Source organism: Notolepis coatsorum (assembly GCF_963971535.1).
Source record: "Notolepis coatsorum genome assembly, chromosome: 15".
Lineage (NCBI taxonomy): Eukaryota > Metazoa > Chordata > Actinopteri > Aulopiformes > Paralepididae > Notolepis > Notolepis coatsorum.
In genome coordinates, this window is record NC_140179.1 from 37361963 (window position 1) to 37381626 (window position 19664).

General features: G+C 44.7%; 1 protein-coding gene across 1 annotated transcript in view; it reads right to left on the reverse strand.

Moving 5' to 3' along the window:
• prkcq (protein kinase C, theta) overlaps nt 1-19664 on the reverse strand; it is a gene marked incomplete at its 3' end in the record, with an annotated part of 111556 nt that overhangs the window by 78341 nt on the left and 13551 nt on the right. The window contains exons 2-3 of the mRNA XM_084330193.1: nt 14682-14881; nt 11984-12044 (exon numbers count right to left, since the gene is read on the reverse strand). Coding sequence (XP_084186319.1) covers nt 11984-12044; nt 14682-14881 — 261 coding nt within the window. The remainder of the gene's footprint in view (nt 1-11983; nt 12045-14681; nt 14882-19664) is intronic.

Sequence of the window (19664 nt, forward strand, 5' to 3'; positions counted from 1 at the left end):
CCGGGGCGAAGAGACGCATCCTCCCGTGGAACTAGGAAGCGATGCGCGCCGGCTTGACGTCTGGAGTGGGAACACCACTCCAGGCCTGGCACGGAGATCCTCCTCGGAAGCTGCAGACGGGCAGCGCAGAACACCGGGGTCCCAGGGGACCGGGGCGAAGAGACGCATCCTCCCGTGGAATTAGGAAGCGATGCGCGCCGGCTTGACGTCTGGAGTGGGAACACTGGAAAACCTCCCGTAGAGGATTAGAGAGCGTAGACGGCGTCCCACTCCAGGCAAACGGCGACAGGTGGTGATGTACAGGGGTGGCACGACGTCTCACGCCGGAGACGTGGCAGTAGATTGTAGTAACAAGAACGACCCGACCAGGACTGGAGGGAGGTCCAGGTATTTAAAGCCCTCTGGGGCGCTAATCATAAACTATGACAGCTGCGAAAGGTAGTCCAATGGTGGGGGCTGGTGAAGAGTAGAGGAGAGTAAAACATCGCAAGGGTGGGGGCTGTTGAGGAGAGTAGACAGGGAAAGTCCAAAGGTGGGGGCTGGTGAGGTGAGGAGACAGGGAATAAAGGTCCAGGGAACAGGCGAATCCTCACAAGTGTGTTCATTAGACGGGTGAAATCCTCTTTCAGTGCCTCTGTGCCTGTTTTCTTAGGCAGTTAGCCTCGCTGGTATGTGTGCCATTAGCGCTAGCCACGCTTCTAGACCTCTTTGCTTTTGAAAATAATAATAATTTTTTTTTAAATAAATATTATATATATTTATAAAACATTTTGCATTCAACTAAGAGGTTGGCAGTCGACTACGGCTCCTTTCGATCGATTAGTCAACTATTCGATCAGGGTCAGTCCTACCAGGGTGTGATGTGCCGGGGGGGGGGGGGGGGAGATTTCTGCTTTAGATGTCCCTACTGTACCTCTGGTCGTTCTTCTTCATCCCTTCATCGGTGGGGATATGATGTATAATAGACTATATAATGGTCCTCATAGACTATCATTTATTCTTGCATTGAATTAAATACATTTTACATTTAGTAATTTAGCTGATGCTTTTATCCAAAGCGACTTACAAGTTCTGTACGACAGGTCAGCAGGAAGGGTACAACTCTTTCAGTTGAGTAACAATGTTCATCAAACAGTGCTGAAACTTGAGTGCATAGTAGTAAAGACATATTAGCATAGTAGGTAGTAAAATAGACAAGGAAGAGTATTTAGTGAAAGAGTGCATGATAGTAGAAGACAGTAAGAAGGTGTTCTTTTAATTTTGTATTTTTTTCATCTCAGATATTGATTGAAGAAGTATGTTTTTAGTCGACGGCGAAAGATTGGTCGTGTTTCAGCTGTCCTCACTGTGTACAATAATAATATAATATATAATATATATATATAAATACATGTATTTCTCCAACCTGTCTACACACCAGTGTCTCCATACTGGCTACTAGTGCCTCCGTTCGTCCAATAAGCTCCTGCCAGCTGTCTGTTTGGAGCCCAGCCATACTGTAGATATTATTATAATTGACATTCTGGAATGGCACCATATGGCAGACATCTGACCTGGGAACAGTTCTAAACTCGCTGTAATGAAAGAGGCCTATGTTGTTTTTAATAATCCTTGTATTTTTCTACCAATACAACAATAATTGTTTTTTATTCAAAGTAATGACTGTGCCTGTCTAGAATGAACAAAACAAGAAGAAAAAATAATTTTAGAATTTTTATTATAATAGCTCCAAGGAAACAAATCATGCTTTCAATCATTAATAGAATCTCATTAAAATCATTATAATTGTGAATTTATATTTATTTGTTCTCATATTTGTATATTGAGAACAAATGATAATAATAAAAAAATTATAAAAAAAATCTAACCCTGACTAACCTTACTGTCATGCACTTGTCCTAATAAACTAACCTACACTGTAACACGCAACACTTTGATAAACATTGTTACTCAGCTGATAGAGTTGTACCCTTCTTGCTGTCTTGTCGTACAGAACTTGTAAGTCGCGTTGGATAAAAGTGTCAGCTAAATGACTAAATGTAAATGTAAATGTATATTCAGATACAATTTTATTGCCTATTTATGTCATTCTACTATTACCCTGCCCATACCTGTACCCCCCCCCCCCCCATGCTGCTATGATGCCCAGATTTCCCCAAGGGGATCAATAAAGGAATATCTTATCTTATTATATCGTGGGATCTTCATTATGCTCATTGAGCCATCGTGTGACCATGAGTTGAAAAGAACTTGACCTGAACTGCTGAAGTACAAATATACTGTCGAACAGGAAGAAAGACTGTCAGGTTTTAAACTGTGTGGGTATCGAACAGGAAGAAAGACTGTCAGGTTTTAAACTGTGTGGGTATCGAACAGGAAGAAAGACTGTCAGCTTTTAAACTGTGTGGGTATCGAACAGGAAGAAAGACTGTCAGGTTTTAAACTGTGTGGGTATTAAACAGGAAGAAAGACTGTCAGGTTTTAAACTGTGTGGGTATCGAACAGGAAGAAAGACTGTCATGTTTTAAACTGTGTGGGTATCGAACAGGAAGAAAGACTGTCAGGTTTTAAACTGTGTGGGTATCGAACAGGAAGAAAGACTGTCAGGTTTTAAACTGTGTGGGTATCGAACAGGAAGAAAGACTGTCAGGTTTTAAACTGTGTGGGTATCGAACAGGAAGAAAGGCTGTCAGGTTTTAAACTGTGTGGGTATCGAACAGGAAGAAAGACTGTCAGGTTTTAAACTGTGTGGGTATTGAACAGGAATAATGACTGTCAGGTTTTAAACTGTGTGGGTATCGAACAGGAAGAAATACTGTCAGGTTTTAAACTGTGTGGGTATCGAACAGGAAGAAAGACTGTCAGGTTTTAAACTGTGTGGGTATCGAACAGGAAGAAAGACTGTCAGGTTTTAAACTGTGTGGGTATCGAACAGGAAGAAAGACTGTCAGGTTTTAAACTGTGTGGGTATCGAACAGGAAGAAAGACTGTCAGGTTTTAAACTGTGTGGGTATCGAACAGGAAGAAAGACTGTCATGTTTTAAACTGTGTGGGTATCGAACAGGAAGAAATACTGTCAGGTTTTAAACTGTGTGGGTATCGAACAGGAAGAAAGACTGTCAGGTTTTAAACTGTGTGGGTATCGAACAGGAAGAAAGACTGTCAGGTTTTAAACTGTGTGGGTATCGAACAGGAAGAAAGACTGTCAGGTTTTAAACTGTGTGGGTATCGAACAGGAATAATGACTGTCAGGTTTTAAACTGTGTGGGTATCGAACAGGAAGAAAGACTGTCAGGTTTTAAACTGTGTGGGTATCGAACAGGAAGAAAGACTGTCAGGTTTTAAACTGTGTGGGTATCGAACAGGAAGAAAGACTGTCAGGTTTTAAACTGTGTGGGTATCGAACAGGAAGAAAGACTGTCAGGTTTTAAACTGTGTGGGTATCGAACAGGAAGAAAGACTGTCAGGTTTTAAACTGTGTGGGTATCGAACAGGAAGAAAGACTGTCAGGTTTTAAACTGTGTGGGTATCGAACAGGAAGAAAGACTGTCATGTTTTAAACTGTGTGGGTATCGAACAGGAAGAAATACTGTCAGGTTTTAAACTGTGTGGGTATCGAACAGGAAGAAAGACTGTCAGGTTTTAAACTGTGTGGGTATCGAACAGGAAGAAAGACTGTCAGGTTTTAAACTGTGTGGGTATCGAACAGGAAGAAAGACTGTCAGGTTTTAAACTGTGTGGGTATCGAACAGGAATAATGACTGTCAGGTTTTAAACTGTGTGGGTATCGAACAGGAAGAAAGACTGTCAGGTTTTAAACTGTGTGGGTATCGAACAGGAAGAAAGACTGTCAGGTTTTAAACTGTGTGGGTATCGGACAGGAGGAAAGACTGTCAGGTTTTAAACTGTGTGGGTATCGAACAGGAAGAAAGACTGTCATGTTTTAAACTGTGTGGGTATCGAACAGGAAGAAAGACTGTCAGGTTTTAAACTGTGTGGGTATCGAACAGGAAGAATAACTGTCAGGTTTTAAACTGTGTGGGTATCGAACAGGAAGAAAGACTGTCATGTTTTAAACTGTGTGGGTATCGAACAGGAAGAAAGACTGTCAGGTTTTAAACTGTGTGGGTATCGAACAGGAAGAAAGACGGTCAGGTTTTAAACTGTGTGGGTATCGAACAGGAAGAAAGACTGTCGGGTTTTAAACTGTGTGGGTATCGAACAGGAAGAAAGACTGTCAGGTTTTAAACTGTGTGGGTATCGAACAGGAAGAAAGACTGTCAGGTTTTAAACTGTGTGGGTATCGAACAGGAAGAAAGACGGTCAGGTTTTAAACTGTGTGGGTATCGAACAGGAAGAATGACTGTCAAGTTTTAAACTGTGTGGGTATCGAACAGGAAGAAAGACTGTCAGGTTTTAAACTGTGTGGGTATCGAACAGGAAGAAAGACTGTCAGGTTTTAAACTGTGTGGGTATCGAACAGGAAGAATGACTGTCAGGTTTTAAACTGTGTGGGTATCGAACAGGAAGAATGGCTGTCAGGTTTTAAACTGTGTGGGTATCGAACAGGAAGAAAGACTGTCAGGTTTTAAACTGTGTGGGTATTGAACAGGAAGAAAGACTGTCAGGTTTTAAACTGTGTGGGTATTGAACAGGAAGAAAGACAGTCAGGTTTTAAACTGTGTTGGTATCGAGCAGGAAGAAAGACTGTCAGGTTTTAAACTGTGTGGTTTTTCAAACAGGCCCTCCCCAGAGGACGAGGTCCCCCATTACTGACATGGGAACCTTCAGCCGCTTCCAAATGTCTCTCACCGGGTCATTTCCATACTGGAAAAAACCACCTCTGTATCCTCGTCATGAAGAGGAGGCCAAGAGGGACCACAGCAGCAGGCGCATCACGGACAGCGCCGTAACCGTCCTAGGACGGAACCTCCAGAGCGCGCCGAGAACCACCCACTCGCCGCCGCTCTGAGAGGGATGCCCATATAGACCTCGAGCTTAGAAAAAGCCCAAATACTCCACCCGTTGACTGGGAAGAGGAGTACTCTACTTCCAGTCTACAGCAAAACCCAGGCTGGTGAGGCACTACCTGCCTGGTATGAGACCTGGCGATCTACCCTGACCGGCCAAGGACCAGAACGTCGTCCAGGGTAGAATACAATTCGTAACCCCCGACGACACAGAGGCCCCAGCGCGGTCTCCACGCACTTGGTGAAGATGCGGGGAGCCAGAGAGTAGCCGAACGGCAGCCTCTGGTACCTGTATGCTAAGCCCTGCAAAGGAAGCGTAGGTAAGCCCTAGGATGAAAGATCAGGATGCGAATACGCATCCTACAGGTCTATGGAGGTGAACCAGTCCCCCACCTGACAGTGCCTAACAGGCGGGAGACGGTCAACATTCTGAACCTTCCATGGGACAGGTCCAGTATGGGTCTGACACCCCCCCCCCCCCCCCCCCCGATTTCTCGGGCACCAGAGAATACCGGGAGGAAACGCCACGCATCGTATCCTCCTTTGGGACCACGACGATGGCTTGCTTCGCCAACAGAGATTGGATCTCGTCGGCCAGAGCTGTCACCGCTGCTGACCCTGACAACAGGGTCTGTACCAAACCTGAAAACGGAGGGTGGGGTTGTGCAAACCGCAACACAAGTCCCCGCCTTAGCGTTCTCTCCATGCACCTTGACATATGGCACTGTTGTAGCCATATGTGATGATAATCCCAAAGTGCACCCGCCGCCACTTGGCGCTGGTCCGCCAGGAACCGTAGATAGGAGGCCCGGTCCCACCCGCTGTGCGTTGCCAACCCTGGACTCGCCAACCGCGCGAGAAGGGCGTCTCGCGGAGCCGGGAATCGCACCCTGACACTACCAACGAGGCAATCGCATCCAAGGGGGGACCCCGACAGAAAGGGCCGGTCTGATACGGGGGAAGCTGACATCACACTGGGTGACATAAGCTCCCCCACTGAACATCTCCCTGGCATGTACTGCTGAGGAAAGCCTGCTCTGCAGCTGGACATGCAAGGCGTGTGGTCCCCACACTGCCCGATAGGGTGGGTTCCTACACACCGTAGCCCTGCAGTGATATTACTACCACCCAAAACCATGCATGCCTGACTGGTCTTCCGGCTGTGGGAGGCACTAACGTGATACCCGGCCTGGAGAGGGCGGGGCTGGGGGAACTCACGCTGCGACCTCCTGGGCCTCTAGTTCCCCCGCTGACAACCTTCGTCGTTGACAGACACAACACCAGGCTCACCAAACACAGACGCAGAACGTGTGGCGTGGGAGCCGCTTGACAGCACAGCATTCTCATAGGCAGACCCAGGCCTAGCCAGCAACTGGATGTCAGCCCCTGTCCCCATGAGAAGCGAAATGTGGGGCCGCTTGCGCTTCGTGGGGAACATAGGAACGGCGTCCCAGCATTGTAGCATTAGCATTAGCCGCGCGCTGTAGGATAGTTGGGAAAACACCCAAAACAGAGTCATGACAACCATGTTTTCCCAAATATCCTGCCCCTCGCGCCAATACATCACTTGGCTGTCTCACGGGACAACGAGCAGTATTACTCATGCTAGCATCAATGCCTGATAACGCAGGCCTTACCTGTGCACGACTTAGCTCGACTGCTGACTGTCGCGCGACGTCCCTCAGTCCGCTGTCACGAGACGAAGAAAACCCAGGACAGGCCCGTGGCGCTGTTTAGGATGTGCCGAGAAGATTCCGGGGGCTGGTGAACTTCTGGCGAATACCCAACATTGTGTAAATTATCTCTGCGTTTCATAACAGCTAGTTCACGGAATGCACTGCTACTTCCGTGTTGGAAACAAAAAGAGGAAGGTGGAGTGTGACCATGTCCGGCGTCATATAGTGGGACGCGGGGGCGTGGCCTGGTCACGTGCATGTGAGTGCATTTGTTTGTTTTGTGAGCACATTAGGTGCTAGGAGACAGTGGCGAATATTCATGGGAGCCAAGGGAAGCCAAGCTTCCCCAAAAATATGAACAGTAAAATATGAACAGTAAAAAAAAAAAAATTATATATATATTTTTATATAGTTTACAATAATAATTAAAAAATCATTATTTTTCATCTCTGTGTTATATATATATATTTTTTTTTTTATTTTCTCCCTCTTCTCCTTCTCACTCTCTCTAACACTGTCAGACTCAGGCTGGCAGTCACTCTGTGCTCACTGCAGCTCAGGCTGAATAGAGAACATTTGCAGAGGGGGAGGTGTCTTTTTCTAGCGTCCTGGTCCGTCCACATTGTGGTTGGTGTAACATACTGTGTGTTATCTCACTAACACACTGATGTGATTCACTTTCTGCATCCGTCGTGTCCCAACGGAGTTGCCGTAGGTTGCGACTGTCAACCAGAAATAAACTACACGTCTACAAGCTAAGTCGTGTCCGTGTCTGCTCAAGTACATTACATGGTGTCAGAAGCGGGGTCTGGCTGTAGACCAGCAGCTGTTATCAGATGTCCCACATACGGCACTGATGCTTGGCGGATGTGACATTTGTGGAAGTTGAGTCTCAGATTGTAGCTTGTAGCTCTTTCCGCCACTCTGCGGAGGATTGCATCGTGCTCCTGGACTGTGGGGGCTGCTATTAGGATATCATGCATGACACTTATTGCTCCAGCTATGCCCTCAAGCATCTCATCCATGATGCGCTGGAAGATTTCTGGGGCGCATTTTATCCCGAATGGGAGTCTCAGCCATCTAAACCTTCCTATCAGAGTATTAAAGGTTGTTGGAAAGGATGAGGCTTCATCCAGCTCTATCTGCAAAAATCCTGATTTAGCATCTAACACCGAGAATACTTTAGCATTAGGTATTCTTGAAACGACCTCCTCTACGGTGCGCATTGGGTGGTGTTCCCTTTTTATGACCTGATTTAAATCACTCGGATCTATGCAGATTCTTATCTTGCCGTTACGGACTACGGCTACCATAGAGCTAACCCATTCTGTGGGCTGTTCAACTTTGGTGATGAAACCATCTTTCTCCATCTCATGTAGCTTTTCTACAATTTTTTCTCTGAGCGCAGCTGGCTGTCGACGGACAGCGTGGACCACACCCTTTGCATCTTCATCCAGTTTGATGGTGTATTTTCCTGGCAGGGTGCCTGTGGTACGTTGTAGCTCTGGAAATTCATCCAGACCAGCTGGTATGCTTTGTGTTGTGGTGGCTACACTGCTTCGAAGTGAGTCAAGACGAGCAATAAGGCCTAAAGCCTCTGCTGAAGCTCCACTGAGCACATTCTCCTGTGCTATGTCTACTATTTCAAATTCAGCGCTCACTTCACACTTTTTGTATGCCATCTGTAGATCAACTGCAGCTACAGGCTTAATCTTATGATTGGTATACGAGCGGAGTATTCTACTAGAGCGTTTTAGCTCACCTGAGTGCATTAGTGACTGATAGCTGTCTACGGTTAGTGTATTACACTTAGCGCCTGTGTCGATCCTAAACGGCACTTGCTGAGACAGTATTTTTAGGTCTACTGTCCATTTATCCTTCTCTGGGTTATCTGTCTGTGCCAGATTTATGTTCAGAATTTCGTCATCCTGATCTGACTCAACATTCACAGAGCTAACTGCACGCCTGCGACACACTGCCATCCAGTGGTTGGGTTTGTGACAGTAGGAACACTCTGAGCCTTTAGCTGGGCACCTCCCCATGTTCCACTTGTGCTGGGGGTCCCTCCCACAGCTCGCGCAGTTGTTTCCTTGTTGGTTTTCCGGAGCCTTCCTCTGATACACAGGTTTTGTCTGTCCCTCATTGTACATTCTCTTATTTTGCACTGTGTATTTTGGCTTAACAGATACTGCTGAGACTTGTGAATCCTCTTCTCTGACGATTTGTATCTGTTTCTGTGACAATTCAAACCGTTGTGGAATTTCGATAGCTTTAGGTAGCGTTAACGCCTCCCCTTTATCTAACAGTTGTTCTTGGACCCGTTTTTCTCGAACTCCCGCGATGATTCCATCGACCAGCATGTCGTCGGGGTTGGGGTACTCACAGTCCATGAGAATGAGTCTCAAATCTTTAAAGGGGCTATGTATTGCTATTCCTAGCACTATTTGGGCAACTTTACACAATTCCTGTGAGTCTATGTAACACATCTGTAAGGTTTATTCCAAAAATAATCATTGTTTTATATTTCTAATCAAGTACTCAAAACCAGCATTTTTCTGTCTTAGGATTTCAAGCTGTTATTGGCTTGGCTCCACCCATACTAGCAGAATGCTTTGAGTGACAGCCACCCACCAAATAGCTCCGCCCATCTCCCCGTCCTTCCCTCTCAGGTGAAGGGTTTTTATTTCGACACGCAAAACATATACCGATTTTACTAACTAATACAACATGGCTGTACATTATGTTTGGGATCCAGAGAGCGACCCACAGTATGATTCAGAAGAAGAAGTCGAGTTGCAACAGCGAGGCTTGCAAATAGTTTCCGATTGGTAAGTTTATTACAACGTTAGTATAATGGCTTGCCGAAAAGAGCGAGTAACGTTACTTACTTGACCAGCCAGCTTGCTTCGATAGCTTGCTATAAGTAACGTTACCTTGTTTACCTCTGACTAGTTGTGTTTGTATTGAGCAGTTTTTAATTATGTTTACCCCACCGTTGAACACACACACACACTAACGTTAGATTGTACTCACCCCCCAAACAATGGTTCCCCACACACACACACGTGAACGACATATCTACTTACTACTTCTGTCGGGTCCCGAATAGTAGGCACAACACCTTTCTTTAGAAGAATCCAGGATGTCACCCCAGCATCAAAAAGACCTTGATTGACAACGTCTTCGGCGGAAAAATGTGCAGTACAAACCCGAGTATGAGACGTTGCGACAGAACTAGGAGGGTCCCCAAAAACGAACTTTGTCCATTGCTGGCGAAGTTCGGCATCCACGGGAAAAGTGTGCAAAGACGTATTAGTAGTACTAGCTTTACAGCCAGGAACAGAACATGTCCTGTAAGGCCTGTGGGGTTTGCTGGGTTTGCTCATCGTGGAAGATATGAAGATGCAAGTGACCGCACTCCGTTTTCTCGGTACCTCTGTATTCTCGGTAGAATGGGGGCGGGCGTTAGGGGGCGGGCATTAGCTCCAACCACAGAGCCAATCGCATCACTGTGCGCTACCCAGCGGCTGTATGACGCGTATTGGCCGTTAAAAAAAAATATGACCTGATTTACTAGACGAGGAAAGGGGCTGGGCTGAATCTGAGCAATCCGCCAATATGGTATTTAGACCCTAAAACACATTGATACGAACTCCTATTACTATAATACAATGCTAGAGACTGAAAAATGACATTTATAATACATAGCCCCTTTAATAAAGTTGTCGAAACCTTCACTTGGTCCTTGCTTCCTTTGCCTGAAACGGTGCCTGGCTATCCGCTTGTTTTTTCTTGGCCTGATGTAGTTGGCAAACTTATCCAGCACTTTAGACGGATCTGCTTTCTCACCGTCAGCCCAGGCCAACATCTTGTATATTTCTCTGCCTAGTTAGTGTGAAATAATTTAAAATAACAAACAAGCAGTTTTGATTTAAAAGTTTGGTGTGGAAATTCATGCATGTGTTATTGTGTATTGTTTTTGCTAAAAGAAGGGAGATGTAACATACTGTGATTCGCTTTCTGCATCCGTCGTGTCCCAACGGAGTTGCCGTAGGTTGTGACTGTCAACCAGAAATAAACTACATGTCTACAAGCTAAGTCGTGTCCGTGTCTGCTCAAGTACATTACAGTTGGTTGTGGACTCCACAACCAATTATTAGCCAATAAGATTCAAGCTTAATAAAGGGGTTGGGTTAATGTAACACGGGGCCGTCTGGCTGCCAAGTAGTCTAGCGTCTTCAAATTTGCCGCCCTGGAGGCGGGCCAGTCCAGAACGTTTCCACCGATTGACCAATCAAATCACATTAAAAGCTAAACGTGACGACGTCATCGCCTCTGCCTCGCGGCCACGTTCGAATCAAAACAACGATACGATTTAGGCTGGAGGGAACCCCGGAGATAGCTAGCTAACGTTATGTGAGTCTTAATGTCTAAACAAACAGCATTGTTTGATTGATTGAAATTCGGATTCCTCTCTCGGATTAATTCATTGAGGAGACCTGAAATTCGCTCAGCTGCAGAAAAGTTTAGGAGAATACCTGAATACCCACAGGACTTGGAGAACTTTGTGGACAAGTTGCTTTACTTTACTTAATTTGGACCAAGGCGCGTCAGCTGCAACAATGGTGAGTACCTAATAACCTAATAACTTTTCATAAGTGATGCCGCTGTGTGTGTGTGTGTGTGTGTGTGGAGCCATACTACTGTATATGTTCTGCCGTGTCATATCATACTGTGTTATTGTTTGATGGGGCGGCGCCGACTCGCAGAGTCATACTGTACAAACATGGTCTGCTTGTGTTTGATGGGCCAAGCCATATAGGCTACTGTATACATGTATGTTCTGCCATGTCAGCAATATCTTGCAAGATGCTGAAACGCTCCGACGGCGACATCAGGCCATTCATTAATTTCAACCTAGAACCAAAATGATCTCTCTCTCTCTCTCTCTCTCTCTCTCTCTCTCTCTCTCTCTCTCTCTCTCTGATTCATAATCAAACCAGACCTCCTGCAGGCAACCACTGTGTGTGTGTATATATATTTGTGTTGTGTGTGTAATATTCAGAAAGAGAGGGAGAGAGAGAGCGAGGGAGGGAGAAATATATTATATATATTATTTGGCTTAAATATGAAAAACATTTATTAAAAAAGATTTATTAATAAAAGACAAATTTATTAAAAAATAATTGGCATCCTCTGTTATTTTACCCACGCGACACCACTGCTAGGAGATAGGAGTTATCTCATAATGGCGAAGAGCGAGACACGATTGCCAGTATGATAATATAACTATAGAGAGACAGATCATATCTTATAACTATGGTTATGACCACTCACCACTCTTCTCTAGAAAGTATTTGGCCTCCATCAGCAAGCGACCCTGTGGTTTCATCTCCAGCTGAGAGAGTGAGAGGGGGAAGGGGGTGGAGAGGGGGGGAGAGGGGGGGAGAGAGGGAAAGAGAGAGGGGGGAGATGGGGAGATAGAGAGAGGGGGGGGGAGAGAGAGAGAGAGAGAGAGGGGGGTGGAGAGGGGGGAGGAGAGGGAGAGAGAGAGGAGGGTGGAGAGGGGGGAGGAGAGGGAGAGAGATGGGGGAGATGGGGAGAGAGAGAGGGGGGAGAGAGAAGAGAGAGAGGGGGGGAGATGGGGAGACAGAGAGAGAGGGAAAGAGAGGGGGGAGCGAGATCGGAAGAGAGAGAGAGAGGGGGGGAGAGAGAGAGAACATAATTATAGTTACTCTTGTAAAAAAAACTGGAGAGAGAGTCAACAGAATTTTTGTATAAAATCAGGAGAGAGAGGCAATTAGAAGAACATTTACCGTACTTTTCGGACTATAAGCCGCGGCTTTTTTTCCCCATTTTTCGACCCTGCGGCTTATATAACGGTGCGGCTTATATGTGGACAAAACCCGAAATTCAAAATATTGCTTTTTTTACTGCATTGAAATGTTATCTATCTGTTCCCTTATTTGCTAAACTTAATACAACTTGTAAATGAGTTAATGTTATTTGTCCGACAGTATTGTGTCCCAATGGGAGTCATTCTCTGTAGAGGTGGGAACTTAAAGCTCAATATAAGAACGGCCATGCACCACCACTCACAGAATCGAGAAAGAGCAATCAATCTATCAATCCTTTCCGTGTCCGGGCCGCGTGAGGTTTCCCGTGTTGAGTCAAATTAAGCCACAGGCTCCACTCCTTACATATGGTAATTAAACATTAAAACACATGCGGCTTATAGTCCAGTGCGGCTTATATATGTACACATCATTCAATTTAGCTGCTGCGGCTTATAGTCAGGTGCGGCTTATAGTGCGAAAAGTACGGTATGTAAAAAAATAAATTAAGAGGAAGTTATGATTGGAGAGTGAATACAAAGACTTGATGACATGACACTACACTAGAATACACACACACACCCACACACACACACACACACACACACACACACACACACACACACACACACACACACACACACACACACACACACACACACACACACACACATATCATGATTTCTTAACCTTTTCAGGTCAGGGACCTTCTCGTTGTGGGACCCAGACATGTGACTTTGCCACACCAGTCACACCATTTACAATTACCTTTAGTCATTTAGCTGAACGCTTTTATCCAATTTTGAGACAATTCAAACTGATGTATAAGGAAATTATGTTCACAAGGTACAGGGATGAGGAAGGGACTTGATATTCACGGGTGTTTACATTTTATTTAATTTCTTTTATGTTTTACATATATAGTTTTTGTTTTTTTGTTTTGCATATATATATTTTTTTTTTCTTTTTTATGTTTTTAAATAGTACACTCATTTGAGTAGTGGAAAAGGGGTAGGATTAAATAAGTGTATACTTCTTCCTACTCCTTTTCGAACATGTAGATTGAGTTGTGTTTTGCTTTTGTTATTGTTTGTTTGTATTCATTGCATGTTCGAAATAAAGATTTCAAATCAAATTAAAAAAAATCCAAAGTGACTTGCAAGTTCTGTACAACAAGTCAGCAGGAAGGGTACAACTCTTACAACTGAGTAACAATCTTCATCAAACAGTGTTGAAACTTGGGTGTTGAGTGCATAGTAGTAAAGACATACTAGTATAGTACGATTATAGTACTTTTTTTTCCCCATTTCAGATATTCATTGAAGAAGTGTGTTTTTAATCGACGGTGAAAGATTGGTTGTGTTTCGGCTGTCCTGAATCATGTGGTGGGAAGTTAGTTCCACCATTGTGGACCGAGGACCGAGAACCAGTCACACCAGTCACACCAGTCATACCATGATGAATGACCAAGACATCAAAAAGATATCACATCACAGTGTAATTTGTGTCAGAAAAAAACAACTGTAATGTATAGAGCTATGTAAAAACTGGAACAGGCTACCGCTGTACTTAACTGTGAACAGTAATTATTCAGAAGCTTCGATCATAATGTTGACATTCGAATTCGAAATCAACATTTGAATTTTAAATTTTTAATAAATTTTTTTTTTTTTTTCTCTGTCTATCTGTTTAAACCAATGGGGATTTTATTCACAGTTGCAGTTAAAGATTAGGCTACACTAATATTATAATATTATACTATAAGACGTCACCATCACTTTCATACCAACTGTGCCCTTAATGGATTATTTATGTTGACGAAACTGATAAATAAAGTTGATTTAATAAAAGAAAAATACTAATTTAATCAGATTAATCACTTTATTCAAATTGAGGTTTTAGTAAAAAAAAAGAAGAATTTTTTTTTTTTTAAATAATCTTTTTCTTTTTCTTATGAATACATTTTTTATAGACATTCGAAGCTTCGTTCAAATACTTCAATAGAGGCTTCGAATGTTAAAAAATGACATTCAGTACAGCCCTAATAAACACAAACACAAACATTATTCTCTCAGAAAACACACGACAGGATGTGATGTTTCTTCCTCCTAGAGAGAGGGAGGGAGGGGGAGAGAGAGAGAGAGAGAGAGAGAGAGAGAGAGAGAGAGAGAGAGAGAGAGGATGTGATGTTTCTTCTTTACCCAGATCTCCAGCTTTCCGCTCTCCTTCTTGCAGCGTGACGCCAGCGAGTCCAGCGCCACCGAGGCCTCGGACTTCAGCTCCGCCGTGCGGTCCTTCACCATCACGTGCATGACCCGCCCGCGGTGCACGTGCGCGTCGAACGTGGTGCTCCAGGGGGGATACATGGTGGGCTTCCTCTGCTTGTGGACCTGGCCCTTCTCTATACAACCAGGAGAGAGAGAGAGAGGGGGGGGGGGAGAGAGCGAGAGAGGGGGGGGGGGAGAGAAAGAGAGGGGGAGGGGGGGAGAGAGGGAGCGAGAGAGAGAGAGAGAGAGAGAGAGAGAGAGAGAGAGAGAGATAGAGGGGGGGGGGAGAGGGGGGAGATTACATTTTCAAGATTAAATTACTTTATGTAAATTAAGTAAATAGTATGTGGGCCGATCTCTCCACGCCACCTGTTGTGAGCAGTGATTATTAGTGAATGGCTGAGTCTATTAATGAGAGAGAGAGAGAGAGAGAGAGAGAGAGAGAGAGAGAGAGAGAGAGAGAGAGAGAGAGATAGAGAGAGATGTAGAGAGAGAGAGGGAGGGAGGGGGAGAAAGAGAGGGGGGAGAGGGAGGGGGGAGAGAGAGAGAGAGAGAGCGAGAGAGCGAGAGAGGGAGAGAGAGAGAGAGAGAGAGAGAGAGAGAGAGAGAGAGAGAGAGAGAGAGAGAGAGAGAAGAGAGAGAGAGAGAGAGAGAGAGAGTCAGTCAACAGAGTTATAGTTAAACCAGGTGTGTCGTGTGTGTGTCTTCTGGTCTGTGTGTGTGTGCATGCATGAGGGGGCGACAGTGGCTCAGGAGGAAGAGCGGTCGTCTGGTCATCTGAAGGTTCCCGGTTCGATTCCTGCTCCTCCCGGGCAGCGTGGCGAAGTGTCCATGAGCGAGACACTTACCCCCAGCTACCTCTAGCTGCTCCCAATGAGCAGGTTGGCACCTTGCATGGTCGCCTCCTCCGTTGGTGTGTGAATGTGTGAGTGAATGAGTGAATGTGAGGCATAAATTGTAAACGCTTTGGATGAAAGAGATATATAAATGCGGTCCATTCCATATAATAGACAGCGTTGGGGAGTAGCTAACTACATGTAATTCAATTACTAGTTTAGCAACACATTTTGGCAGTAGTTGGGTGGTAGTTTTAACTACATTCAAATATCTGTAGATTAGATTAGATTCAAATGTATTGTCATCATACAGCACAAGTACAGTACAACGAAAATAAGTTTGGCATCCAACTAGAGTGCAAATGTAACAGTAAAGTATTTTTTCACCTGGCAGCGAGGACTCTCATTGGTGAAGTGTAACACGTGGCGAGGTCACGCTGCCATCATCAAGTCCTGCCTCCGCTGAGCAGGTGCCCAGACCTGACCTGTAGGCGTCGCTGTCCACAACGCCAGTTCACCACCCACGACTTGCCCTCCCCCTAACCCAGCCAAACGAGTTAGTATCAGCCCAAGCCCCAAGCAATGCTGACTCCGGGAGTCGAGACCGCAGCCTCTTGCATTGGTGACAAGCGCAATCTCAGCTACGCCACCTGAACCGCTGGGCAATTCATATTTGTAGCTTCACAACACGTAACAAGTAACAAAAACAACAAACAACTAAACAAAACATCTCAATGACAGCACAGCAAAAACAACATTCCATGTAATACACAATCCAGTAAAAGTAAAAGTAAAAACAGACAACTAAGTGTAAAAGGCTACTTAAAATGACTACTGTCTGTGTTTAAAAGTCTGATAGCCGAGGGGACAAAAGATTTGGCGTAGCGGTTTGGTCCTACTTGGTGGAACGTCATAACGGCGGCCAGAAGGCAACAGTGAAAACCGCTGAGACAGAGCGTGGAGGAGGGGTTGATTAGTGATGCTCGTCCCCTTCTTGACCACGTGGTCCGTCCAGAGAGAACATAGGTCTCTCTGTTTTACTCCAATTATTTTGGAGCACACTTTCACAATGTACTGTAGGCTGTTCCTATCTTTAATAGACAGGCCACTGAACCAGCAGATAAAAGAAAAAGTTAGGAGGCTTTCAATAAAATAACTATAAAAAGTGCTCAGGATCTTCGCATTAAAAGAGTTCAGCTTTCTCAGCAGGGTAGATCCTCTGCTGACCTTTTTTAACAATAGACTCTGTATTTAAGTTGAACTTCAGTTTACAGTAAAACACAGTTCCCAGGTATTTGTACGATTCAACAATAGTGCTGCTAATGTACAGAGTTGTAGTATTAATATGTAAGTCGTAGTGGCCAGCAGTGTAACTAGTAAGAGTAGGTAAGGGATATGTACAGATATAGTATCTACAGATATGTAAACAGGTTTATATGCAGTATGTACAGACAGATGCGGATACACAGTATATATATATACGATAAAAAAGAAATATATAGTTCTATGGCATTTTAAGGGATGATTGTTCCCTAGTGTCATATTCATATCCTCAGCTATATAGGTCTGTAAGTCCATAGCAGTCACAGAGGCTCTTCACACGCACGAGTGAAAGGCCTCTCTGCCTCTGTACTGATTCTCCTGGACCCGTGCGCAGCCTTCGTCAAGCATCAGATCCTCCTCACATCCCTCGCAGGAATGGGAGTTGTATGCACTCAGGATTGTAGCACTCAAGTTCGACAATGTTTAACAAACTACGTTACTGACCCTTAGCTGCCAGAGTTGTACCCTGCTTGCTGACCTGTTGTACACAACTTGTAAGTCACTTTGGATAAAAGCGTCCAGCTAAATGACTCAATGTAAACGTAAGTAGGTTTAAGAGATTTCCTTCATCTAGCCACATGGCTAAGAGCTGACAGCCGACCTGACAGACATCATATCCACTTCCATGACATCAGCATCATCATCATCATCATCATCATCATCATCATCATCATCATCATCATCATCATCATCATCATCATCATCATCATCCTCATCATCATCATGTTATCCAAGCTATTCCAACCATAAAGCCCACTGAGCATTTCTATATAGCAGCTCTGTCCCATTGCTGGCTTACTGCACATCTTGTCTGCACTGCTTCCAGCCCAGCCAGCTGTCAGCCTTCTATGTGCTGATTAAGCAGGACGAGAGCTGAGAGAGAGAGGAGAGAGAGAGAGAGAGAGGAGAGAGAGAGAGAGAGAGAGAGAGAGAGAGAGAGAGAGAGAGAGAGAGAGAGGAGAGAGAGAGAGAGAGAGGAAGGAAGGGGGGGTATGGTAGATCTGATTGCTTTTTTATTTCATTATTTATTTAACCTTTATTTAACCAGACAGGCAGGTCAATTGAGAATAAATAGTTTAGCCCTTGATTGATTGATTGATTGAAAAGTGTATTAACAGATTGCAGAATGGGGTACAGTACAGTACAGCTCAATACATACAATTGTTAAGGGGATGCAGACCAGAGAAAGACTTTCGTCTTGTTTACATCAGGGTCCCCCATTTTCAATAGGGATGCAACGATATTGCTTTTTTGACACCGATACCGATAACTTTATGCTCCTCAAGCCGATAACCGATATCGATAACCGATATTTATTGTATTATAAAAATGTTTTAATGTATATATTTTTTTTGATAAAAATCTTTTTTTTCAACATGAAACAAAACATATCACAATACAATAATAATACATAAAAAGACTTCCCATGACAATAACTTAACACCAACTTAAATGTGACCTAACCAGACAACAGAAACAAAAGCCAAGACAACAGTTTTGACTGATAAAGTGACTGAAAATTCACAATCCGTCAACAGCTTGTGGTGCATCCAACCTAAGACGCTCGAAGCTTTTGTTCTTCTTTTTTCAAAGCGGAGCCTTGAAAAAGAGGCTTTGAGTGGACACATCACCACCTCACATCACCACCACAACAACGGGTCACCTGCGGCATCACCACCGCCACGGTGTTGGGGGCCCGCGACGACGGCGCGAGCACGCTTGTACCTATTGACGAGTCGTTTGCTAAATTAAAGAAGTTTGACAGAAATGACCCAAGGGCTCAAGCCGCTAGCTTTTAAGCAGTCCTTGGTGGTGCAAATTAACCTGGCTACTACGGAGCAATAAGTGACTGCGTATTCAACCAAGGGTTGCATCACAGCCACGAAAGGGGCTAGCTTTTTCATGGGCTTCTAAGTTAACACAATAACACACCGTCGTGGCGGTGGTGATGCCGCAGATGACCCGTCGGGCTGGATGTATTGCAAGTTGTTGCCCTTTTCCCTCCTTGTGGAACTTCTGCATTGCATTTATTACAAATAGCAAGCGAACTTTTTCCTCTGAAAATCCGAGTACCGACGCGGCCATCTTTGTTGTTAAAACGTCCGCGCTGCTTCCAGAAACTTGCGTGGCTACGTCACAGCCAAGAAAGGGAGCGCTGGATTTGTGTAAAACGCCCCTGTTCCTAAACCACACGCTGTCAGTCGTACCACAGTACTGACAACAACGGAGGAGCCTACAGTCAAAACAAACGCACTTTATTCCAATTCACCCACACCGCATTTTTTTTTTACCAAAAAATGTATTATATTATCGGAGCTATTAATAACGTTATCGGGTTTATCGGGATGACGTCATAATTGCTGATCGGGCCCGATAATTATCGTGCATCCCTAATTTTCAATTCATCATAACATATACGACACACACGACATACAGATAGACAGTACTGCTACATCTATACATTTATGACATACCAGATTTGCAAATACAGTACTGTTTGTGATACAAAAAGTGTCCAGAAAAAGAGTGTATATACATTTGACATAGAAACTGTACATTGGAGGAGGTTGGGTAGGTGGGGTGGGGTTGGGGTGGGGTTGGTGGGTGGGGGGGGGGCTGTACATTGGGAGGTGGGGGGGGGGGGGGGGGGGGGGGGGGGGTGGGTAGGGGTTTGGTAGGGGGTGGGTGGGGGACAGTGTACACTGTACATTGGAATCAAATTCTTATTTACAACGATGGCCTGGTGAGAGGACAAGAT